This window comes from Podarcis pityusensis (assembly GCF_964106645.2).
Source record: "Podarcis pityusensis genome assembly, chromosome: 8".
NCBI lineage: Eukaryota > Metazoa > Chordata > Lepidosauria > Squamata > Lacertidae > Podarcis > Podarcis pityusensis.
Window position 1 is genome coordinate 4369059 of NC_138033.1, and position 26496 is coordinate 4395554.

Sequence of the window (26496 nt, forward strand, 5' to 3'; positions counted from 1 at the left end):
AGAGAAGGAAGGACAGAGGTGGGTTGGGATCTGCCACAGCCTTAACTCAGAAGGCAACTGGAAGCCTCTTAAAGGTAAAGGTAAAGGGACCCCTGACCATTAGGTCCAGTCGTGTCCGACTCTGGGGTTGTGGCGCTCATCTCTGCAATGCGCTCTACGTGGGGCTACCTTTGAAGGTGACCCGGAAACTACAACTAATCCAGAACGCGGCAGCTAGACTGGTGACTGGGAGCGGCCGCAGAGACCACATAACACCGGTCTTGAAAGACCTACATTGGCTCCCAGTACGTTTTCAAGCACAATTCAAAGTGTTGGTGCTGACCTTTAAAGCCCTAAACGGCCTTGGTCCAGTATATCTGAAGGAGCGTCTCCACCCCATCGTTCTACCCGGACACTGAGGTCTAGCACCGAGGGCCTTCTGGCGGTTCCCTCACTGTGAGAGGCCAAGTTACAGGGAACCAGGCAGAGGGCCTTCTCGGTAGTGGCACCTTCCCTGTGGAATGCCCTCCCACCAGATGTCAAAGAGAACAACAACTACCAGGCTTTTAGAAGACATCTGAAGGCAGCCCTGTTTCAGGAAGCTTTTAATGTTTGATGTATTATAGTATTTTAATATTCTTTTGGAAGCCGCCCAGAGTGGCTGGGGAAGCCCAGCCAGATGGGCGGGGTATAAATAATAAATTATTATTATTATTATTATTATTATTATTATTATTATCTCGCTTTATTGGCCGAGGGAGCCGGCGTACAGCTTCCGGGTCATGTGGCCAGCATGACTAAGCCGCTTCTGGCAAAACCAGAGCAGCGCATGGAAACGCCGTTTACCTTCCCGCCAGAGCGGTACCTATTTATCTACTTGCACTTTGTGCTTTCGAACTGCTAGGTTGGCAGGAGCAGGGACCGAGCAACGGAAGCTCACCCCTCGCGGGGATTTGAACCGCCGACCTTCTGATCGGCAAGTCCTAGGCTCTGTGGTTTAACCCACAGCGCCACCCGCGTCCCATCACTCTTTATTTAGAAGCATACAAAAACAGAAAAGAAAAACCTACAGAATCTAGCTGCATGCTTGCAGCTTTCTGTCTCTAACAAAACAAACTGCCTTGCTCACTTTCTCAGACGGACTGCTCTCAGCAGCCCCCAGAGAGCATAGATCAAAGGACAATGCCCGTGTCATGTGGGCAGTGCACCCAGTTAAGAACGCTCCTGGAGTGTTAACTCTTAACTGTCCAGAACCATAACAGTCATGAAGAAGAAGAAGAAGAAGAAGAAGAAGAAGAAGAAGAAGAAGAAGAAGAAGAGGAGTAGTAGTAGTAGTTTGGATTTGATATCCTGCATTATCACTACCCTAAGGAGTCTCAAAGCGGCTAACAATCTCCTGTAAACACTCTGTAAACTGAGTGGGGCTGAGAGACTTCAGAGAAGCGTGACTAGCCTAAGGTCACCCAGCAGCTGCATGTGGAGGAGCGGGGAATCAAACCCAGTTCACCAGATTACGAGTCCACCGCTCTTAACCACTACACCACACTGGCTCTCTCATGAGTCATCATGCCTAGGTGGAGACCTCGACCAATAACAGAGTTGTATCCAAGGTCCCATATCTCTAGGCAGAATACCTGCCTCTGCTCAGTCTTCTTGGCCTTTGGCCAACTCCTTAATTGCTTCTGTGGGAAGCTATATCAAATAGCACGTAGTCAAAAATCCCAACATGGCTCACCTTAGGCAGCGTGTAGCCCCTGAGCTGCACTGTCCGGGTCAGGGCGTGGGGCAGGTTGGTGGGGATGACGTCACTAAACCTCTGGATCTCGTGGATCACCGCATCCGTGTATGGCATTTGGGCCCGCTTCTCCACCGCCGGCACGCGGTCCCTCCCGATCACATCGTCGATCTCTCGGATCACTTTTTCTGCAGCAGAGATGGGCAGAGGGTAGCGTTGGGCTCCCGTTTATGCTACGTGTGTAAATGCGGTTTGAAACTGGTTTTAACCCCCCCCCCCGCACTCTGGAATTTTGGGAGACTGCTCAGAATTAGCCATATCCACATAGGGAGGGGCGAATCTTTTCAATTTCAGTTTTCCAAATTTCAGTTTTCCACATCAGTTTGCAATAATAAAAAATAAAGTGTCACCAACATTTCCTTGTGAATTTCTCCTAATACCGTATACACATTTGCATGCAGACCTTTTAAAAAAATGCATAAACTGTCCCTAATATAATGCATCTTTTGTTTATTTTCGCTATTTTTTAATTAATATTTCTGCAAAATTACATTGTTGCACATTCTGTCGTTCTGTATAGTACATTCCAAATTATATGCCATATATATGTGTCTATCTGTGAACTTATATTTCCCTTGTTTCTACCATTGTGACCTCCCTCCAGCCCAGCACAGCTTCTTTTGTTTTTCATTAAGAGAGTTTGGATTTGATATCCCGCTTTATCACTACCCGAAGGAGTCTCAAAGCGGCTAACAATTTCCTTTCCCTTCCCTTTTAAATTGTGGTATACAAAGTCTTTACTTATTCCCCATAAGTCATCTTTTCTTATTTTTTACTTGCCTTTACAAACTTCAGTCAATACATATCAATAGTTGTGTTTTGGAACAATGTTTTGTCATATATTCTTCTACGCATTCCCAGTCTTTTCTCAATTTCTGATTTGATTGGAATCTAATAGCTGCTGTCATTTTAGCCAGTTCTATAAATTCACAGCTTGTTTTGCCAGTCCGCTGTTGTTGGAACAATTTCCCCTTTCCAGTTTCTAGCTATTAGTATTCTGGCAGTAGCTGTAGCGTATAAAAGCACTTTTTTCTTATCGGAGGGGATGTTTGGTGTAAGTATACCTAATGGAAATGATTCTGGTTTTTCTCAAAAGATGTTTTAAACATCTTTTAATTCCTCATGTATGCTACTCCAGAATTTTTTTATTTTCCCACATCCCCACCATACATGGTACATCGTTCCTTCTTTTTGCATCTCCAACACATATTTAAATTTGTATATCTTGAGAGTCATGTACCACCTGTACATCATCTTCATCAGGTTTTCTCATTGTGTTGTTGTTTAGTCGATTAGTTGTGTCCGACTCTTTGTGACCCCCTGGACCAGGGCACGCCAGGCCCTCCTGTCTTCCACTGCCTCATGCTGGTAGCTTCCAGAACACTGTCCCACCATCTCGTCCTCTGTCATCCCCTTCTCCTTGTGCCTTCCATCTTTCCCAACATCAGGGTCTTTTCCAGGGAGTCTTCTCTTCTCATGAGGTGGCCAAAGTGTTGGAGCCTCAGCTTCAGGATCTGTCCTTCCAGTGAGCACTCAGGGCTGATTTCCTTCAGAATGGAGAGGTTTGTGTAGCATTGTGTAGCAAGCAGTAAATCTGATAGCTTGTTTCCACAATTTTTCCCATTGATCCATCTGAATGGTATAATCAAAGTCTTGGGCCCACCTGATCATCATCTCTTTTACTTCCTCAGCTTTTAATTCCCAATCTAACAATAAATTATAAGTTTTGGGTAGTAATTTCTTTGTGTTTTGTTATAGTTCTTTTTGTAATTTAGATTCTTTTGCAAAGCCAATTTTCTTATCCAAATTAAAGATGTTTAATTGGTAGTATTGTAACCAGTCTGTGCAGTGTTGTTTGATTTCCTCAAAAGTTTTCAATTTCAGTTTGCCTTGTTCTTCTTTTATAATTGATAACACGTAGTCCAGTTTTTCCCCATATTTTTTTTTAACTGAGAATGCCTCCAAAGGTGAGGTCAACCACAGAATTATGGGTTCTAATAGAGCTTGATATTTTATCCACACTTTATATAATGAACTCCTAATTATGTGATTTAGAAACCCTTTATCCATTTTAACTTTGTTATAGACAAGATAGGCATGCCATCCATACCTATTATTCCAGCCCTCAATATCCAGTATATCTGTGTTAACTAACTGCATCCACTCTTTAATCCAGCATAGGCATGAGGCTTCATAATACATTCCTAAATCTGGAAGAGCGAAGGACCCCCCCCCCCCATCTTCTGGTTAGGGTGTTTCACTCTTTCTAACTAGCAGAAGGGTGAATGATCAGTTTGGACTTTGAAATTATTCCCCCACAAGTAGGGACGGAGTTTGACCCAAGCCCAAACCAAAGCAAGACATTCCTTTTCAACAGTGGAATAATTCTGCTCACGTGGCAGCAATTTTTTTGCTCAAATACACGACTGGACGCCAGGCTCCTTTCTCATCTTGTTGAAGCAGCATACCCCCCCCCCAACCCGGTCTGGCTAGCGTCTGTCTGTACTACAAATGGATGCTGCTGGTTGGGTGCAAGTATCACTGTTGAGCTCATTAATCCCTGTTTTAGCATATCAAAAGCACACTGACATTCCTCAGTCTAGGTCACCTTAACAGGCAGAGATTTCTTTCGTCAAAGGGGTGGCAAGTGTTGCAAAATGGTTAATAAACCTTCGATAATAATTCACTTGCCCAATGAAGGACTGCACATCACTTTTTGTCTAAGGGCAAGGTCATTCCTGTACACACTGGACCTTGGCCTCCAGGGATTTGATATTTCCAGACCCCACCCTGAATCCCAAATAGATCACCTCTCCTTGAGCAAACTGACACTTGGATATCTTCACCGCCAGGTTGGCTTTCTGTAACCATTACAAAACACTCTGCACGTGCCTAAGATGCTCCCCCCAGGAATTAGAAAAGATAGCCAAATCATCTAAGTAGGCACAACAAAAATCACTCATATCATAGATCAGAGAATTAATCAATCGCTGGAATGTCACGGGTGCATTGCACAATCCAAAAGGTAACACCTTAAATTGATATAGACCTCCATGCGTAACGAAGACAGATTTGTCTGACACCTCAGAGGACAAAGGAATTTGCCAATATCCTTTGGTCAAGTCCAGGACCGTGGTGAACTTTGCTCTCCCTAGCTTTTCAATCAGGGTGTCAATTCTGGGCAAGGGAAAACCACCAGGGAGGGTCACAGAATTAATATGCCTATAAGCCACACAAAAACTAATGGTGGAATCAGCCTTAGGGACCAAAACGAGGGGAGAGGCCCAGGCACTCTTACTGGGCTCTATAACTCCCAAATCAAGCATTTCCCGCAATTCAGCCTCGATGCTTTGAGCATGAGCTTCACTGACCCTATAAGGCCGTGATGCCATAGGTGCAGCATCACCAGTGTTAAAATGGAGCTGCATCAAATGCGTCCTCCCTGGTTTAGTACTGAAAGTACGGTCAAAAGGCTGTAGAACACGGGTGTCAAACACAAGGCCCGCGGGCCGAATCCGGCCCACCAGACCTCGTCATGTGGCCCGTGTAGCCGCCGCTGGCCACCAGCCTTCACCTTTTATTCTCGGTTTTTTTTTTGACACAAGAAAGCCGCCTCTTCAGCGCATGCGCGGCAGCCTACAAGCCAGAGTCTACACACACAAATATATATTTATTCCTCCTGCCCCGCCCCTCCCTTTATTGCAGGTTTAAAGGTCGGGGTCTTTTTTGCCCTCTTTCGGGCTTCAAAGCAGACTTGTGTGCGTGCGCAGCTGAGGGACGCCCCTCCTCCCCTCCCCGCTATTCTCGCCCTTTTCCTCCTTCCAGTCGCGGCCACCCTTTCCCCACCACCCCTCTGCCCTGTTCCAGCATGTCCGCCTGAGCCTCAGACTGTTGACGTCATCGCCAGGCGCCCACGCCGGAAGCGAAGGGAGGAGAGCGGCGCTCCATGCTCTCCGCAAGCGCGCGCATGGCTATAGCAGGTCGGGAGCCCCCAGCTGCAGCTGCTCCTCCCGCGTTGCCATGGCCGGCATCCTCTTCGAGGATATCTTCGACGTGAAGGACATCGACCCCGAGGGCAAGAAGTTCGACAGGGGTGAGAGGCAGGCGCTCGTTTTCCATAGCAAAAGCAGGCATGGCCATCCCATAAATCACAAACACTCACGCATTCCCATTGGACACTTGCCACATGCAAAGATTTCCCCCTCGCCCATTGTTTGAATGCACCCATATCTCTTGAAACACATGACAATTTTTTCCTGGAAATTCAGCTGGCAGTTTTTTTCCTGGGGTAAAATCCTTTAAAAAAACTCAACAACTTCAGTCCTGAAAAAAGGTCAGCAATTTGGTCGGCCCTCACGGCCCTTCACTTCATCAAATCTGGCCCTCTTTGAAAAAAGTTTTGACACCACTGCTGTAGAACATCAAAGAGCACCCTAGCCTGTTGTTCGGACAAGGTAGGTAAGCGTAACACATCCAAGATACTTCCAGCCTGTTTGTATTCCTCCAAGAGGTCTATAGGGGCTGTAGCCACCTCGTCTTGGCCTCCAGAGATGGCCAACACAGAAAGCTCAGGTTCTTTTTTTTCTTTTTCAAATACTTTTTATTGCTTTTTTGAAACAACAACAAATAAAATGAATACTCTTACATTCAAAAAATTGTGTGCCTTCTTATTTACCCTGCGCCTTATTGCGCCCGACTTCCTTCCATCCCTTCAACGGTTTTCATGTCTCAAATCTTTTCTTACAGTTTCTGATTTACACTCCATCCACATCACAAGATTTACATTAATCCTGCTACAGTTTTTAAATTCTTACAATTACTCCATAAATATTCAACAAATTTACTCCAATCCTTTTTGAACTTTGCTTCTTTTTGGTTCCGAAATCTTATAAGTCAATTTCGCCATTTCTATGTATTCAAACATTTTTATCTGCCACTCCGTTAAAGTTGGGATTTATTGGGATTTCCATTTCTGAGCCACTAAGATTCTAGCAGCGGTTGTTGCGTACATGACTAGTTTGTAATCTTCCTTTTTTAATTCATCCCCTGTTATCCCTAGCAAAAATGCTTCTGGTTTCTTTGGGAAAGTGTATTTAAATAGTTTTTTCATTTCGTTATATATCATGTCCCAATATTTTTTCATATGTCCACCACATGAAAAAAAAATCACCATCTTTTTATTTGTTTTCTGCTGCTCCAGAGAAGCGGACACGGAGCAATGGATCCAAACTACAAGAAAGAAGATTCCACCTAAACATTAGGAAGAACTTCTTGACAATAAGAGCTGTTCGACAGTGGAATTTGCTGCCAAGGAGTGTGGTGGAGTCTCCTTCTTTGGAGGTCTTTAAGCAGAGGCTTGACAACCATATGTCAGGAGTGCTCTGATGGTGTTTCCTGCTTGGCAGGGGGTTGGACTCGATGGCCCTTGTGGCCTCTTCCAACTCTAGGATTCTATGATTCTAGGGCTTTAAAGATCAGCACCAACACTTTGAATTGTGCTTGGAAACGTACTGGGAGCCAATGTAGGTCTTTCAAGACCGGTGTTATGTGGTCTCTGCAGCCACTCCCAGTCACCAGTCTAGCTGCCGCGTTCTGGATTAGTTGTAGTTTCTGGGTCATCTTCAAAGGTAGCCCAACGTAGAGCGCATTGCAGTAGTCCAAGCGTGAGATAACCAGAGCATGCACCACTCTGGCAAGGCAGTCCGCAGGCAGATAGGATCTCAGCCTGCGTACCAGATGGAGCTGGTAAACAGCTGCCCTGGACATAGATTTGACCTGTGCCTCCATGGACAGCTGTGAGTCCAAAATGACTCCCAGGCTGCGCACCTGGTCCTTCAGGGGCACAGTTACCCCATTCAGGACCAGGGAATCCTCCACACCTGCCCGCCTCCTGTCCCCCAAAAGCAGTACTTCTGTCTTGTCAGGATTCAACCTCAATCTGTTAGCCACCATCCAACCTCCAGCCGCCTCCAGGCACTCACACAGGACCTTCACTGCCTTCACTGGTTCTGATTTGAAAGAGATGTAGAGCTGGGTATCATCTGCATACTGATGAACACCCAGCCCAAATCCCCTGATGATCTCTCCTAGCAGCTTCATGTAGATGTTGAAAAGCCCGGGGGAGAGGACAGAACCCTGAGGCATCCCATAAGTGAGAGCCCAGGGGTCTGAACACTCATCCCCCACCACCACTTTCTGAACACGGCCCAGGAGGAAGGAGCGGAACCACTGTATGACAGTGCCCCCAGCTCCCAGCCCCTCAAGACGGTCCAGAAGGATGTTATGGTCGATGGTATCAAACACCGCTGAGAGATCCAGCAGAACTAGGAAACAGCTCTCACCTTTGTCCCTAGCCCGCCGGAGATCATCAACCAGTGCGACCAAGGCAGTTTCAGTCCCATGATGAGGCCTGAATCCCGACTGGAAGGGATCCAAATGGTCCGCTTCTTCCAGGCGTGCCTGGAGTTGTTCAACAACCACTCGCTCAATCACCTTGCCCAAGAATGGAAGATTTGAGACTGGGTGATAGTTGGCCATCGTGGCCGCATCTAAAGATGTTTTTTTAAGAAGCGGTTTAATAACCGCCTCTTTCAGCGGGTCTGGGAAGGCTCCCTCATGGAGGGAAGCATTCACCACCCCACGAAGCCCATCGCCCAGTCCTTCCCGGCTAGCTTTTATAAGCCAGGATGGGCAAGGATCAAGGAGACAAGTGGTTGGTTTCACTCGTCCAAGCAGCCTGTCCACATCCTTGGGGGTAACAGATTGGAATTGATCCCACACAACCTGACTAGACAGGACTCTAGCACTCTCCCGCCCCGGCCCTGCTCCCACGGTGGAGTCTACCTCTTCTCGAATCTGAGCGACTTTATCTGCAAAAAACTTTGCAAAGTCATTGCAGGAGATCATGTGGTCCCTACTGGGCCCTGATGGAGCAGGTGGTTCCACTAAATTGCGAACCACCTGAAAGAGTCTCCTGCTGCTGTTTTCCGCAGATGCAATAGAGGCGGTGAAGAAAGTCTTCTTCGCCATCGCTATCGCCACTTGGTAGGCTCGACATTGAGCTCTAACCCGTGTCCGGTCAGATTCAGAATGGGTTATCCGCCACCGGTGCTCTAGCCGTCTCAACGATTGTTTCATTGCCCTCAGATCCGTGGAAAACCACGGGGCTGTCCGGGCTCCATGCAATCGGAGAGGGCGCTTCGGAGCCAAACAGTCAATAGCCCTGGTTAACTCCACATTCCAGCGGGCCACCAGGGAATCAGCTGAAAGGCCATCAACATGGGATAAAACACCCCCTACCACTCTCTGGAAACCATTTGGATCCATTAAGTGGTGGGGGCGGACGATCTGAATTGGTCCCACCTCCCTGCAGAGGGGAAGGGTCGCAGAGAAGTCCAGTTGCACCAGGAAGTGATCTGACCATGGTACTTCTTTGGTTTTGCTTTTACTTAGTGTCAGATCACCAACATCCATAGAGGTGAACACCAGGTCTAAGGCATGCCCGTGGCTATGAGTTGGGCCAGACTTATTCAGGGACAGCCCCATGGAGGCCATGCTTTCCACGAAGTCCCGAGCGGCCCCTTGTAAGGTCGTGTTGGCATGGATGTTAAAATCCCCTAGGACAACCAAACTAGGTGTCTCCAGGAGGACATCCGCCACGACCTGAAGCAGCTCGGGCAGGGAATCCTTGGTGCAGCGGGGAGGTCGGTACACCAGAAGGAATCCTGTACTGCCCCTATTGCCCAACTTCCAGAACATGCACTCAGAGAACTGGGTCTTTCCAATAGGACGCCTGGGACAAACTAATGACTTCCTAAAAATCACTGCAACCCCCCCCCCCCACCCACAAGGCCTGGTTGCTGTGCATAAGAGAAACCTGGTGGACAAGCAGCGGCAAGGACAGGCCCATCTGCTTCATCCAACCAAGTCTCTGTCACACATGCCGGGTCAAATCCTCCATCCACAATCAAATCATGGATCACAATGGTTTTATGGATCATTGACCTGGCATTGCACAGCAGCACCTTCAGGTCGTGTGGGTATCCCTTGCTGATTCCAGTATCCGTCCGGTCAGGACCAGACCTGGAGGCAGGGATAGTCCTCAGACAACGACTAAGCCTGCTTCCTCGGTAATGACATGGTCTGGTCTTAGCGTAACTCCTCCTCCTACCCATGATCACTGAGATCAGTTGTCCCAGTGCATCCCCCCCTGTGGAACCTGCCCCAGCCATTTTGTTTGCTGGGACCCACTCCCAGGCAGCCCTGACCCCTCCCCTTAAAATCAAATTAAAAACCTATACAAAAAACAAACTAACAGAACAATAAAACTATAAAAACAAAAAACAAAGTTACAAGCACAACATAATTAAATTAAACAAATTCCCACACGCAACTAAAGACCCACCCCACCCCACACACCTGAGGCCTCCCTGGAGCCCCATAGGCTGCGGAGGTGAGTATGGGGCCCACCCCCAGGCCCAAGGTGGAAAATGGGCTTCAAGGGGGAGTGGTCCTCCCCAAGACTCATGGGCAGAGCGGCAGCAGCAATGTCCCGGGCTTCCTTGGAGCCTTATATGCTGTGGTGGAGTATGGGGCCCGCCCCCAGGCCCAAGGTGGAAAAAGGGCTTCCAGGGGGAGCAGTCCTCCCCACAAACTCACGGCAAAGCTGCAGCAGCTTTCTCCGCGTCGATAAACATTAGTGCCGCTGGTTTGTCATTTCTAACCTCTAAGTATTCTATTACATTTACAGTGTGTCTTACATTATCTTTTAGCTGACGTTCGGGTAAGAACCCTGCTTTGTGAATTACCTCCTTTAGAATATGCTTTAATCTATTTGCTAGTATGTCTGAAAATAACTTATAATCATTATTCAGCAGAGTTATTGGTCTGTAGTTCTTAACATTTGAAGGGTCAGCCTCCTGTTTTGGGATTAGTGTTATGTACGCCTCTTTCCAAGTATTCGGGATATTTCCTCCTTGTAAGATATTGTTCATTACCTCACAGAGAACTGGAGTCAGCTGTCCACACAGGGTTTTATAATATTTAGTAAATGGGGCATTACCTAATTTCATTCTTTTAATTGCGTTTTGAATTTCTTGTATTGTTATTGGGTTATTTAGTTGTTCTCTGTTTTCAGCCGATATTTGCTTTCCTTTATGCTCTTCCAAATATTGTCCCACTTTTCTTATATCATCTTTCTCTTTCCTGTACAATTCTTTGTAAAACCCCTAAAATGCTTTCCTTATCTCTTTTGGGTCTTCCGTTTGATCTTCTCCTATCCTTATTTTATTTATTATATTCTGGTTTTGTCTTTTCCTTAGTTGCCACGCGAATAATTTCCCTGTTTTGTTGGCTGACTCAAAGTAGTTTTGTCTCATAAATTTTATCTTCCATTCAACTTCTTCATTACCAGTATGGAGAAATGAGTTTGTAACATTTTAATTGTTTGTTTTATTTGTTCGTCTTTTGGTTTTAATGTTAATTTTCTCTCGTTTTCTGCAAGATGGGTCAGAATTTCTTCTTTCTCCTTCTCACTCATCTTTTTCTTATAACTATTTTGCTGTATCAGGAAGCCTCATATAACTGCTTTACTCGCATCCCATACTATATGTACTGGTCCTGGGGTGTGTGTGTGACCATGCAGGGTGGTCCGTGTCCAGTCCGAGGCTGAAGCGGGGTCCAAGGCAGGGAGTCGGGCGTGGTCAGGAACTCTGGCAGAAAGCAGGACAGGGTGCCGGCAGGAACAGGTAACCAGCGATGTTGCTCCCGCAACCTGGGACTGGGTGGGCTGGCCTTTATCTCCTCTGAGGCATAGGGCAGCCCCGGTCCACAGGTGACTCGCCTCTCCTGGCCTGGAGGTGAGCACTCCTCCTGAGAGAACTTAGTTCCCTCCGCCTCTCTGCCCTGAGCCTCTGCAGCTCAGGAGAGGCTGGAAGGTTCCCGGACCCAGAGGCCACCTCAGCTTCCCCTGACAGGGCTGAGAGTGGAGCACCTGCAGGCAATGGGTCCTCGATCACCTCTGGAGCCAGAGTGGATTCAGCTGGTGTCTGCTCCTGAGGATCTGGCACAGGTGAGGGCCCTTCAGGTTCAAGCCCCAGCCCCGGCTCAGCCGGCCCTGGAAGCGGGGACTCCTGTGCAGGCTGGGATTCCTCCAGTTCAGCCTCTGAATCAGATTCCCAGGCCATCACACTATATCTAATCTTATTTCCTTGTGTAGATTCCATTTAAAGTGTTCTTTTAAGACCTCATTTGCTTTTTCCACTACTTCTTGGTTCTCGAACAGATTTTTGTTCATCCTCCACCTAAAAGAGTTTTGTTCTTTACTCCTTAATTCCACCAAGGTACCTTTTCAAAGAACTGGCATGATATTCTCTAGATGCTTCATGCAGCTCCTGGCATTCCACCAGATAGTGCACAGAGCTCAACTTGGCCTTCACTATGCCAGGCCCGTGCCATTTGACTGCCAGTTTGTGGGGTCGGGTGGGTTTCAACACTAAAACCCAATCTCCCACTTCAAAACTTTTTGTCACCCCCTTCAAATCATAAAAACATTTCTGTTCCAACTGAGCGCCCTCCAAATTCTCATTGGCAAGTTGCCAGATGTCAGACAATGTCTGCCTCAAGTTAGCAAAATACTTAGACACCGAAGGCAACTTAATCTCCTCCTCTGACCCTCCCACTCCCTCTGGAGCATGGGCAGAGGGGTATTCAAGAGTCAATCAAAAATCAGCTGGTTGGGTGCAATACTTTGGGCAGAAGTATTGGGCAAGCTGGTAGCCCAAACATATCTAGAAATTGCACAAAACAAATGAAATACATTGAAAATCCCTGAAACGAGAAGTAATCAACTAGAAATATTATATTGTGGAAATAAACTAAGCTTTTTGATTTTTATTATTTAGTTTACTTCCACAAAAATATCTAGAGGGAAAGGGTGTTATGTGGTCTCAGCAGCTGCTCTCAGTCACCGTCTAGAGCGCATTGCAGTAGTCCAAGCGGGAGATAACTAGAGCATGCACCACTCTGGAGAGACACTCTGCAGGCAGGTAGGGTCTCAGCCTGCGTTCCAGATGGAGCTTTCTGTAAGCCCATTTCCTTGGTGCTGATACGTAATACTAGTGTGATGGTGGACCTTTGCCAACTGCAAAACTTTCTGAGTTAGCTCAGCCATGACATTGGTTCCCAGATCACTCACCAGAACCTTAGGTATCCCCAAAGAAGGCCAAAACCAAAGCCTTCACAAGATTTTGGGCAGAAGTATTGGGCAAGCTGGTAGCCCAAACATATCTAGAAATTGCACAAAACAAATGAAATACCTTGAAAATCCCTGAAACGAGAAGTAATCGACTAGAAATATTATATTGTGGAAATAAGCTACGCTTTTTGATTTTTCTTATTTAGTTTACTTCCACAAAAAAATCTAGAGGGAAAAGGTGTTATGTGGTCTCAGCAGCTGCTCTCAATCACCAGTCACCAGCAGCACCTTCAGGTCAGGTGGTTATCCCTTGCTGATTTTAGTATCCGTCTAGTCAGGACCAGACCCGGAGGCAGGGATAGTCCTCAGACAATGACTAAACCTGCCTCCTCTGTAATGACATGGTCTGGTCTTAGCGTAACTCCTCCTCCTACCCGTGATCACTGAGATCGGTTGTCCCAGTGCATCCCCTCCTGTGGAACATGCCCCAGCCATTTTGTTGGCTGGGACCCACTCCCTGGCAGCCCTGACCCCTCCCCTTAAGAACAAAATAAAACCTTTTAAAAAAACCACAATAAAACAAAAAAGAATACAAACAAAAAACTGTAAAAATTACAAATACATCAAAATCAAACAAATTCCCAAGCCCAACCAAACATCCATCCCACCCTCACCCCCCCACATACAAAAAATTCAAAAGGAAAAAAGAAAAATTTAAAACATTTTAAAAAGAACTCTGCACCCCTCCGAGTCCTCCTGGACAGCAGCAGCAGCAGCAACTGTCCTTATGAGGCCTGTCAGGCCCCGCCCTGGGCTAGGTGGTGAGTGACAGGAGCAGGACCCTCAGGCACTCACGCAGGGGAATCCTCCTGGGCAGCAACAGCAGTCCTTGTGAGGCCTGTCAGGCCCCGCCCTGGGCCAGGTGGTGAGCGGCAGGAGCGGGGCCCTCAGCGTGGGCAAGGATCAAGGAGACAGGTGGTGGTTTCACTCATCCAAGCAGCCCGTCCATATCCTCAGAGGTAACAGATTGGAATTGATCCCACACAACTTGACTAGACAGGACTCTAGCACTTCTCAACTCTAACATGATTGGGTTCTGATCTGATACTGATTTAGGTTGTATTTCTACCTTTCTAATTTTCAAGGTTAAATTGTTTGTAACCCAGATCCCATCAATTCTTCCTGCCGATTGTTTTGCCTCTGAGTGATGCATGAATTGTTTTTCATTTGGGTATTTATGTCTCCATGCGCCTTTTAAATTTAAATCTTCTGCCATTTGGAAGAAGGATTGTGGAAGTCTCCCTTCTTTTGATTTCCCCCCTCTTTCTGTTCTATCTAATTCCAGTGAGATGACCCCATTAAGATAACCCATTAGAATAATCTCTTCATTGATATGTTCTAACAATTTTTCCTCAACTGATATAAAATACTGTGTTTTATTTCCATTTGGTGCACAAATTCCTACAGCTATTATATTTTCTATCCCTCTTGTTAACTGCACACCCAGTAATCTGCCTTCTTCATCTTTAAAAATTAATTTTGACGCTATTTTTGGGTTTACATATATAACAATTACCCCCTTTTTTGGATACCAGAGGTGATAAATTCGGTTTCTAATTTCTTGTTATTCAATACTCTTCTGTGTCTTCTAGCCACATGTGTTTCCTGCAGGCAAATTATGTCCTGTTTTTTTCTTTAAAATGTGTTCTATTTTATTTCTCTTTGTTTTATTTTTTAAGCCATTAACATTCAAAGAAACATGCATCCTTATGCATGTTACTTTACTGGGATGCCGCCTCGCAAAATTCAGATGTGAATTTTGAAGATGGGCTGTGTTTCAGTTTGCGTACGGTTTCAGAAATGTGAACTGAATTGAATCCCCCCCCTTCCCTATTGCCAATGGATTATAGCCCCCAAGGTGCTTCCCTTGGAAGTCTTGATCGCCACACAGATCTGGATCTTGCTTAAATACACAATGTTCAGAAAAAATAGCCAATTTTTCCTAAGGAGATCTTCTTGGTGTCTTGCTTATATGGTGTCTCTGGGAATGTGCCAGAAGGAGGATATTAAAACTGAGTCCCATGGGTAATATTAATTTACAAGGCCCTTAAGAAATTTGGACCCAGGATACCTTAAGGATTGTCTGATTCCCTGCCTGATCACTGAGGGCTTCAGTGGTCCCCTGTGGTTCAGCTGGACAGCATGTACTGAGTCCTGAATATTACACAGTTACGGCTGTGGGCCTGATTCTGTGGGAACTCCTTCCTGGCTGAGATCAAACAGGCAACTCTTGAGGGCTGGCAGACTCACCTCTGTCCAGGTTTTGTGTCCTTCGCCAACTCCCTATTTTCTCTCCCTCTGGATGGAGAAGCCTCAAATTAAGACTGCATCACCCATTGCTGGCCCACAAAAAATGGCCAACCCCACTCCCTAAGATAATGCATCCCTTTTTAAACTTAACCTGTAAATGCCCTCCCTTGGCTCGCATCCGTCCCCTATTACCTTGCACCTCTGGATATTTCATCAGAATCAGGAATCCGAAACGGAGTGTGGAGCTCACGGTCTCAGTCCCAGCAACGAACAGGTTGAGAACGGTCATGATCATCGTTTTGAGATGAAACTCGCTCAGAGGGTTTTTGCTCTCCTTCAACAACAAGAATAATAATTTTTATTTATTTACACCCCGCCCATCTGGCTGGGTTTCCCTAGACACTCTGGGTGGCTCCCAACAGAATATTAAAAACTTCCCTAAACTTCCCGTAGGCAGGGTTTGTTTTTCTCCTCCTGCCCATGAGATCAGGTGTCCCAGTGTATCCCTCCTGTGGAACCTGCCCCAGCCATTCTGTTGCCTGGGGTCCACTCCCAGGCAACCCTGACCATCTCCCCTTAAGAAGAGAACACAAACTATACAATAAACTAATAATACAGTAGAAACTAATAATAATTTTAGTATAATTGTAATTATTATTATTAAACTAATCCCCAGCCCCAACTAAAGGTTTATCCCACCACCAAGAGAGCAAAAACAAAACAAAAAACCCCAAAATTTAAAACATTTAAAAGCATTTTTGACATTTTCCCCAACCCCAAAGTTTGTTCCAGTGAGTCCAGGCTCATCAGTCCTCACAGGAGGGCAGTGTCCCTCTGGCCTCCCAGGAATCTGAAGCAGAGATGGGTGGGTCTGGTCCCCGCCTCGTAGGTCAGGTGGAAAACTGCCTACCATGCTCTTCAAATTGGTTATCTCCACAAAATGGCTGATCTCTTACTCCGCCTTTAAATCCCGTCTTAAAAAGGCAAAGCCCTTAAGGTGTTCACACGCTTCTCTCAAACACAACAGGCCTGCAAGGTAGGCCGCCGTCATTATTCTATTTATTTAGGGAGCAATCCTATGCTCCCTGGGGATGGTGGCTGAGAGGCCACAGGAGCCTGTGAGATGGATCACCTGGCATCTCTCCCCCCCCCAACTCATAGGACTAGATCTATAACAGGCATGACTCTTAAGTGTACTAGATTCTCTTCCACTGAAGCCAAACGGAGGGCAAAGTCAAAGGCGGCGGGGAAGAGAAATTAGCTGCCCACATTCCACGCTGGCCACAACGAGCCAACATGGCAGTTGCTTCGCCACAGATTCTCTCTGCCAGTCTCCCCCCATCCCTCCCCATGGAGGAGCACACTTTTATTTATAAGTTTATATTCCACTCTTCAGTCTATGTGCCCCTAGAGCAGATTACAAGATTTCCATTTAAAACACACACAAGCACAAGCAAAAGAATAACCAACCACTTAATATAATACTTCATAAGAAAGAGTGGAGCAGCCAGAAAGTGCCAGCTTTTAAAACAGAGCTGAAAAGATCTAATAAGGCTGGTCCAATATTATTATTAGTATTAGTATTACTAGTATTATTTTATTTATTTATTTATTGAATTCATATACTGACCTATACCCAGAGGTCTCAGGGCAGTTCACAGAAAAGACCAAAATACATAAAAGCAAAATAAAAACAATAAGCCAATAACCCCCCCCCCCAAAGAGCCACATTTTAAAAGGGTATGGGATGCTCATCAGGTCAACCAGAGTTCTGGTTAAAAAGGAACATTTTTGCCTGGTGCCTAAAGGTGTACAGTGAAGGCACCAGACAATCTTCCCTGTGGAGAGCATTCCACAGACTGGGAGCCACTGCCGAGAAGGTGCCATTCTCTTGCCACCCTCCGGACCTCTTGAGGAGGCAGCACACGAAGAAGGGCCTCTGAAGATGATCTCTGAATCCAGGTAGACAATAAAGAAGTCTTGCCCTGGTGCCTGAAGGATATCAGTCCAGCTAGTCTGCCTGTAGACCACCCTCCCTCCCCTCCCTCTGTGGTCTCCATTTGCCTCATTTCACCTCTGAAGACCCCCAAGGGAGTCATCTTCATTGGGCTGGTTGAGGATGGAGAAGGTCGTTACGATGGGCAACTAGCCTTTCATAACCCACTGTTATAAAAGGAGGATACCTTTTTCATTTGAATAAGGAAGCAGTCGATAAAATCCCGGGGGTTGTCGGGGTCCAGCGATGCTTCGTTCACCTTGGCCCTCTCAGCCACAAAGTCATAGATGTCATCCAAGTTCCGGAACATCTTCTTGTGGGGCCCTGGCAGGAACCTCATGATCCATGGAAACATCTCGTACAGCTGCACGAAGAGCAATGATCTGTCACGTTTTGAGCATTCGTCCTTCAAGCACCTTGATGTTGCTTCTGACACCCACAGCCTTCCCTCAATGATGGCTCATTATGAAATAGAGATTGAGTTAGGGTTACGGCAGTCCTCCCTTACCTGGTGCCCTCCATGATGGTGGAGTCCAGGAGAGACGGGCGAGTTGGTGGCGAGGCCTCCACCATTATGTGTGATGGCCTGGGATTCAGACTCAGAGGCTGAACCTGAGGAATCCCAGCCTGCACAGGAGTCCCTGCCTCCAGAACCAGCTGAGCCGGGGCTGGGGCTTGAACCTGAAGGGCCCTCACCTGTGCTGGATCCTCAGGTGCAGGCGCCAGCTGAGTCTGCTCTGGCCCCTGAGGTGATGGAGGAACCATTGCCTACAGGTGCTCCACTCTCAGCCCCGTCAGGGGGAGAGGAGGTTGCCTCTGGGTCCGGAAACCCTCCAGCCTCTCCTGAGCTGCAGAGGCTCAGGGCAGAGAGGCGGAGGGAACTAAGTTCTCACAGGGGGGAGTGCTCGCCTCCAGGCCAGGAGAGGTGAGTCACCTGTGGACCAGGGCCACCCTATGCCTTGGGGCAGATAAAAGCCAGCCAGCCCCAGTCCCAGGTTGCAGGAGCAACGTTGTTGCTAGCCTGTTCCTGCCTGCATCCTGTCCTGCTCTTCTGCCAGAGTTCCTGACTCCTCCCGACTCCCTACCTTGGACCCAGCTACAGCTTTGACGGACAGCCTCCACACCGCACCATCGACCTCGGACTGGACTCGGACCTCGCCTCTCAGTTAGCCCCCGGGATCAGCACATTATGTATCTGTACAGCCCAGAGCTTACCCCCACCTGGCCCCGACTTGTCCAGGTAAGCAGCAGTTGACTCCACTGTTTGGAGGCTATTGCTGCAGCTCTGCCCCACTGGAATTGAAATTTGAGAGAACCTGGAGTTCAAAACATCTGGAAAACACCAGGTTGGGGAAGGCTGCACGAGTCTCTTGTGTTCTCCATCTTCTTGATGCTCTTTCTGATTTTCAAAAACTTCCCCACCAAAGAGATTTCCATCACCTTCGATCACTCGCTACCATCTTTGGTGTCACCAGTTTTCTTTTAGTGCTGCCTGCTCCTGGATGTCGCTCCCAGGAGGCCAATTACAGTGGTCTCATTTTCCCTGCCAACCTAGCAGTTCGAAATCACGTCAAAGTGCAAGTAGATAAATAGGTACCGCTCCGGTGGGAAGGTAAACGGTGTTTCCATGTGCTGCTCTGGTTCGCCAGAAGCGGCTTAGTCATGCTGGCCACATGACCCAGAAGCTGTACACCGGCTTCCTCGGCCAGTAAAGCGAGATGAGTGCCACAACCCCAGAGTTGGTCATGAATGGACCTAATGGTCAGGGGTCCCTTTACCTTTACATTTTCCCTCCTCCTAAAAATCTTATGCTTCCCCCCAAGTAGTCTTATCTGCTTTAGCAAGTCTTCTTCAGTGGGTCTTAAATCTGGGGTCTCCCCTCTGGAAAAGGTGGGATGGACTCAAGAAGAGCCACCCAGAACTCTCCCAGGGTGTTTCTGGGCTGATTACGAATGAATGAATTAAATCTTTATTGCGAAAAGCTATAAGCCATCACAATGCGTAGGACACAGATAATTAATTTAAAACTGATCAGCAACAACAGCAAAGCAAACATACAAAAATGCAAAAATCACACCTGCATATGTTAAGCACTCCACTTTTTCCACACTTATGATACTTATCTTGGTGCCTAGCTCTCAACTTACTTGCGGCCAGGGCAAATTTTGCAACCTGTGCAGTAATAAATACGCTATTGATAGCCAGCAAAATAGAGATTTGCTCAAGGAGAGTTTGGTTGGAGAGAGAGCAAAGGACATCGTAACAAATAGTGTTGAATGTCCTTCACCTCCCCCAACTCAGAGTCTTTGGTACATGGGGGTGTTATTAAATCTTCCTGTTGGATATGCGGAAGGGACGCAGGTGGCGCTGTGGGTTAAACCACAGAGCCTAGGACTTGCCGATCAGAAGGTCGGCGGTTCAAATCCTTGTGACGGAGTGAGCTCCCGTTGCTCGGTCCCTGCTCCTGCCAACCTAGCAGTTTGAAAGCACGTCAAAGTGCAAGTAGATAAATAGGTACCACTCCGGCGGGAAGGTAAACGGTGTTTCTGTGCACTGCTCTGGTTCGCCAGAAGCAGCTTAGTCATGCTGGCCACATGACCCAGAAGCTGTCTGCGGACAAACGCCGGATCCCTCGGCCTATAGAGCGCGCAACCCCCGAGTCAGTCACGACTGGACCTAATGGTCAGGGGTCCCTTTACCTTTAATAGATATGCGGAAGGCATACACTGAAGACACAAAGCTGTGAATGCTTTTCTAAGTGGTGACTGGTTATGGGGCAAGATTTTAGCTACTCCCACATCATCAGCATCTAAATGCCAGCCTATATTTCCTCCCATTTCACCTGGATTTGCCCTTTCCCGCAGAAAATCTGCTAAATTAAAAGCAGAAATGGTTGTCTATGTCTGAATGACCTGTTTGCTAAGCTAGGCCTCCCACCTGGAAGCACCTTAGACAGGTGGAAACAGAACACTTGTCAAACTGGTGGCAATAAAACTCCATGCATTAAAAAAAAGCACATCAGTGAACCTTCCTTTGGTTTGTCCTGCTGCCTCATTATGCTTCCCGAAGTAGAAAAACAACAGTGTCACGTGATCTTGCCTCTCCTCTCAGACCTGGAAGCCTACCAAAGAAGGTGACTCAACAAAATTTTGTGCGGAAGGGCCAAACTCGGTCGACCTGTGTGCTGTTCAAATCACAACTAAGTTAAAGATTCATCAGGCTGGATTTGCTGCCAGCCTCGGCCTCCAGTGACGAGAAAGGGGCGGTTCCTCTGGGATCTTCCTTGCAGGGCAACTTCTCAGCCCACCTTCCTCGCTCCTCAGCCAAAGTTCTCACCTGGCCCCAGGTGTTGCTCATCAGCACAAAATTCTCATTGATCTTGGCCAGCAACGAGAGGAAGTCTTTGTCTTCGTAGTCAAAGCGCCGGCCAAAAACGATGGAGCAGATGACATTGGAAACTGACCGGCTCAGGAAGAACGTGGGGTCAAAAGGGGAACCTGCAGGGAGAATGGGAGCCATGACATGAAAACCAGGATTCAACCCCTGTTTTTTGCTAGTGATGAACTTTGCAAGTCTGGGCCTTAGTCAGCCTGCAGAGTAGGCAAGCCAACAGCCCCTGACGTACCACCCTTTCGGGAGCTGTTCACCTGTTCTGTGCACCTGGCATGAACCGTGTTTGGAGTTGGGAGGTGAGGGAAGAGTGTAAATGAAATGGTAAGAGGGAGGAGGGAATTGAGTAGAGAACAGCAACTGGGAATATGGTGGTTGGAAGGCAGAGAGGTTGGAGGCTGGTCGGGATTCAGTGGGTGGGGTTTAGGGGATCGCTTGTTCTCATTGCATTCATTCCAGACTTCAGTTTGCTGTGAATTTATTAGCAATGTTCGACAACAAACCCTCTGGCCATTGATAACCCTGGATATTGCCCTTCAGTTCTGCAGATGGAAGCACATTAAATTTATTGCTTTCCTAAAATTTGGAATAGTCAGATTGATCAGCTGATCAGCCTGCCTTCTGTTGGTAAAATAGAAGCTGCATTTATATAATTTTGCAACTCAATATCCCAGATGTGTTGGTGTATGTTTTCTTTGGCTTTTACATAACTCATGGCAAGAATGGGATTTGGTGAGAATCCTAGACTGAGTATTTTCTTATTTACTATCTTCTTCCACCTTGACTGAAATGTATCAGTAAGGTCAAGGGAGCCAGTCCTTTAGGCATGGATAACAATTTTAACCAGATATTTAACTTATATCAAGATCTGAGATGCAATAGAAATTTGTCCAGTCTCTAATTGTAAAACTACATTGGGCACACATATTAGAAGGCTGAGAACAGTTCTCAGAAATTTTGTTTGGTCAGATTCCTAGGTACAAGAACCTTTAAAATGAAAAAAAAAAAAAAGCCAACCATTTTACTGTGGGATTAAAGCAAATACATTTAATAATAAAAATAATAATTTTATTATTTATATCCCGATCTGGCTGGGTTTCCCCAGCTACTCTGAGTGGCTTACAGCACATAAAAAATTGTAAAACACTAAACATTAAAAATTTCCCGATAGAGGGTTGCTTTCAGATGCATCCCTCTCTTGAGTTTGTAGTTGATGCATATGTTACTTTAAAGCACATGAGGGCACTGTTTGTCTAGTGACCTAGGCACCCTCTGCTTCTACTATATCTAAGCTAACTCCACCCCTAAAATCTGAGCCATTTTTGTTTGTTGTTCTCACCAGACAAGATGCCTGATATTTCTCTCCTTGCATCTCCACTCATCCTGTAAATAGTTCCTGCGTGAATAAAGCCTCTGAACTCCAGAAACTGTAAGTGATCTTTTCAATCCAATTCAAGCTGTCAGGTCTGCTAACATTTACTACTCCAGTTTTCCAACCAAAAACTCACCACAAAATGGCTTTAAGTCCTATTTATTCTCAACCATGCTTGAAGCATGGACATGTACCTAGCCACTGCTACTTATGATATGCATAAATAATATAACAGTTATACACTGTTTGATTGTAATAAAACCTCAAAGCAGTTTACTTTCTCACACAGTGCTGTTGGCATGGTAAGACTATGATGCGCCTCTATAGAACTGGTGGCATCCCAATATCCTACACAAAGTATCTCTCTGTGTAGACAACCCAGCCAGATGGGCAGGGTATAAATATTAAATCATTGTTATCATTACGATACGATACGATATCTTTATTGTCATTGTCCCATACAGAACAATGAAATTGAAAATCTACATAAGACATTCAAAACCCCCTAAAAACTCTGATTCCCCATTTTAAAATACAATATACCATAGAGACTCCTTATACTGCATTTAGAACCAGAATTGCATTTGGGCAGAAACTGTTTGGTTGACCACAAACTTGACATGAGCTAACAGTGTGACGCAGCAGCTAAAAAAGCCAATGAAATTCTGGGCCTCATCAATAGGAGTATAGCATCTAGATCAAGGGAAGTAATAGTGCCCCTGTATTCTGCTCTGGTCAGACCTCACCTGGAGTACTGTGTCCAGTTCTGGGCACCACAGTTCAAGAAGGACATTGACAAACTGGAACGTGTCCAGAGGAGGGCAACCAAAATGGTCAAAGGCCTGGAAATGATGCCTTATGAGGAACGGCTAAGGGAGCTGGGCATGTTTAGCCTGGAGAAGAGGAGGTTAAGGGGTGATATGATAGCCATGTTGAAATATATAAAAGGATGTCACATAGAGGAGGGAGAAAGGTTGTTTTCTGCTGCTCCAGAGAAGCGGACACGGAGCAATGGATCCAAACTACAAGAAAGAAGATTCCACCTAAACATTAGGAAGAACTTCCTGACAGTAAGAGCTGTTCGACAGTGGAATTTGCTGCCAAGGAGTGTGGTGGAGTCTCCTTCTTTGGAGGTCTTTAAGCAGAGGCTTGACAACCATATGTCAGGAGTGCGCTGATGGTGTTTCCTGCTTGGCAGGGGGTTGGACTCGATGGCCCTTGTGGTCTCTTCCAACTCTATGATTCTATGATTCTATGTTTCTCAGGCGGCTAGTCCTGGTCTTTATAACCCTGAAGGCAGAAGCTGAAAGAGATCATTTCCGGGGTGCACACTATCCTGCGCTATCTCTGCACCTTACAGCATAGATTTGATCCAAGGTGGGAAGAGTGCACCCAGTTATTCTCTCCGCAGTCTTTACAACCCTGGACAGCATTGTTTTTCCCCTGGCCGTGCAGCTCCCAAACCACACACACAGACCATAAGTTAATACACTCTTAACAGTACAATGGTAACATGCCATCAACAGGTCCTTTGAGAGATTGTTTTTCCGGAGGATTCTCAGAAAATATAACCTCTGCTGTGCTCTCTTCATCAGGTCTTTACTGTTTTCTCCCCAGTTAGGTCATCTCTCAACTCCATTCCCAGAAATCGAAACACCGAGACCTGTTCCACACACTTCCCCTCAATAATAAGTGGCTGAATATTCGATTTACATTTACTAAAGTCCACAATAATCTCTTTTGTTTTCTTTAAGATAAGGAGTAAGTTGCTTTTCCTGCACCACTCCCCCAACTGCTCAACTTCCTTCCTATAGGCCGTCTCCCCCTCTCCAGCCGTGATTAAACCAACCACTGTTGTATCATCTGCATTATTACCTTGAGATGCCATTGGGAATTGAACCTGCGACCTACATGCCAAGCAGTTGCTCCAGCATGGAGCTACGGCCTTCCCCCTATTTCACAGTACAAGAAAGGAGGAAAATATCCTGACCGTCAGTTTTTCTGAATTCCTCCAACAGGAACTGGGACTCTTCCTGGATCCGCTCTTCGATGGACCTTTTCCCCATTCCAAAATTCCGCAAGGTGCTGAGCGTGAACCGTCGGAGTTGCTTCCAGCGTTCTCCGTTGGCAAAAGCAATCCCTGAAAATGCAGAAAACAAACAAACAAAACCCAAACCCTTCAGCAGCCAATGGCAGCAAATGGGGGACTCGACAGATTCCCATCCTTCCAGATGTGTTTCCCCTCCTTTCATTCTTCTGAATGACCCTGTTTGTGCATTAATCTGCTCTCACGTTGGGTGGTTCATAGAGCCCCAGCAGAGATTTAAAATCATAAAGCATGCAGCAAAGTGAAGCATGGAAATAAATAATAATAATAAAATTTTATTTATACCCCGCCATTCCCGGTTCAAAAACCGGGCTCAGGGCGGCTAACAACAAATTTAAAACACTTAATTGTAAAAGCAGCATAAAATTCAGTATAAAAACATGAATATCAATAAAATTCAAAATTCAGAAATCAATTTGGGGGAAATCCATCTAATAAACATTGGATAGTCACCAGGGCTAGCTGGCTGAATTAGTCCTACTTGGGCCAGTGAGGAGACCAGGGGAGAATTAGCTGTGGGGTCTCAGAGTGGGTGATCTTCATAAAAGGGGAGGGAAGAGAAATAAAAGATCAGGCTGAATTCAAATTAAAGGCCAGGCGGAATAGCTCTGTCTTACAGGCCCAGCGGAAGGTTAAATCCTGAAATAAAGGCTGTTAGACCTTTAAAATATCCCCTTCTTCCAAAGCTCCCTGCTTCCCTTAGCTGAGAAGGAGACCACCTGGTTGATAAGCTAAAAATGGTTTACTTACAGACTCTTCAAAAGTTGCCTCCAGAAAAGACAGAGGTAGTATCTTGGGTTCAAAAAAGTGGTAAACGTTTCTCAATTATTTGTATAGAAGTACAAAGGTGGCTGGCTAAAGCCATGCAGTCTAAACATCCAGTTTAGACCTCCTTAGTGACAGGGTTCACATGGTGGAACAATAGAGAACAAAGGGTTTGGTAAACCTTCTCCCAAGGTGAGGGGGTGTGGCCTAGCTAAGCCTGGCATGGTAGCTTACTCTGTGGACTTAACCCCTCCATCCATTAATTAGAGTTAAACATGTTGGTTATATGAGGCTGGATATATCCTACAGCTGGGACTGGTGCTCCCAACATCCCCAGCCAGTTCAGCAAGGATGATGGGAATTGTAGTCCACCAATATCTGGGTGCCAAGGTTGAAGGAGACTGCTCTAGGCAACCAGGGTTGTTTGCAAGCGCTGAGATGTTGTTCAATACCAAGAGCTGTTGTGGTCAAAGCTCCATAGAGAGCTACATAAATAAGAAGGACTGCAAAAGCGGGTGAAGACAAAGACACCAGGCCGTTGAGATTCTAGAATAGCAAAACATGCTTCAGATGGGTTGCTTACTGGGAACGGCCCTGCAAATATACTAATATGGAAGACTAGTGCAGACTTCTTGGGAGAAAAGCAATGACAAACCTAGACAGCATCTTAAAAAGCAGAGACATCACCTTGCCAACAAAGGTCCGTATAGTAAAAGCTATGGTTTTCCCAGTAGTGATGTATGGAAGTGAGAGCTGGACCATAAAGATGGCTGATCACTGAAGAATGGATGCTTTTGAATTCTGGTGCTGGAGGAGACTCTTGAGAGTCCCATGGACTGCAAGAAGATCGATCCATTCCTAAGGAAATCAGCCCTGAGTGCTCACTGGAAGGACAGATCCTGAAGCTGAGGCTCCAATACTTTGGCCACCTCATGAGAAGAGAAGACTCCCTGGAAAAGACCCTGATGTTGGGAAAGATGGAGGGCACAAGGAGAAGGGGGCGACAGAGGACGAGAAGGTTGGACAGTGTTCTTGAAGCTACCAGCATGAGATTGACCAAACTGCGGGAGGCAGTGGAAGACAGGAGTGCCTGGCGTGCTCTGGTCCAGGGGGTCACGAAGAGGCAGACACGACTAAACGACTAAACAACAACAACAAGTACAGACTTATTTCTGCTGTGGCTCCGGGTAACTGACTGATCTCTTTGGAACTCACCGAAACCCTGAACGAAGTCGTCCACTGTGGCCAAGTACCCTCTACTACTGAACTCTTCCGCATGGTCCACCAGGGCTTCCTTGATGGCCTTGTATCCATACAAGACGACCACCCGTCTGGGTCCCAAGTGAACTGTGAACACTGGTCCATACTGGTCTCTTAGCTGAAATGGGAACCGGGCAGGGTCATTAGTGATCTTCCCTGAGACATATTGTATTGGCTGTAAGTCATTTTGCGTTGTCTTGGGCCAAGATAAAAAGCCAAACAAATTCCATAAGAATATGCATAAATGGCGAAACTTACCGGAAGAATAAGAAATGAAGCTAACACACTGGAAATGGTTTATTGAATATTTACAGATAAATTGCAAACA

General features: G+C 46.4%; 1 protein-coding gene across 1 annotated transcript in view; it reads right to left on the reverse strand.

Moving 5' to 3' along the window:
* LOC308484225 (cytochrome P450 2G1-like) overlaps nucleotides 1-26496 on the reverse strand; it is a 34681-nt gene that overhangs the window by 4523 nt on the left and 3662 nt on the right. Inside the window, exons 2-7 of the mRNA XM_081018984.1 lie at nucleotides 26124-26286; nucleotides 24027-24176; nucleotides 20611-20771; nucleotides 17462-17638; nucleotides 15471-15612; nucleotides 1715-1902 (exon numbers count right to left, since the gene is read on the reverse strand). Coding sequence (XP_080875110.1) covers nucleotides 1715-1902; nucleotides 15471-15612; nucleotides 17462-17638; nucleotides 20611-20771; nucleotides 24027-24176; nucleotides 26124-26286 — 981 coding nt within the window. The remainder of the gene's footprint in view (nucleotides 1-1714; nucleotides 1903-15470; nucleotides 15613-17461; nucleotides 17639-20610; nucleotides 20772-24026; nucleotides 24177-26123; nucleotides 26287-26496) is intronic.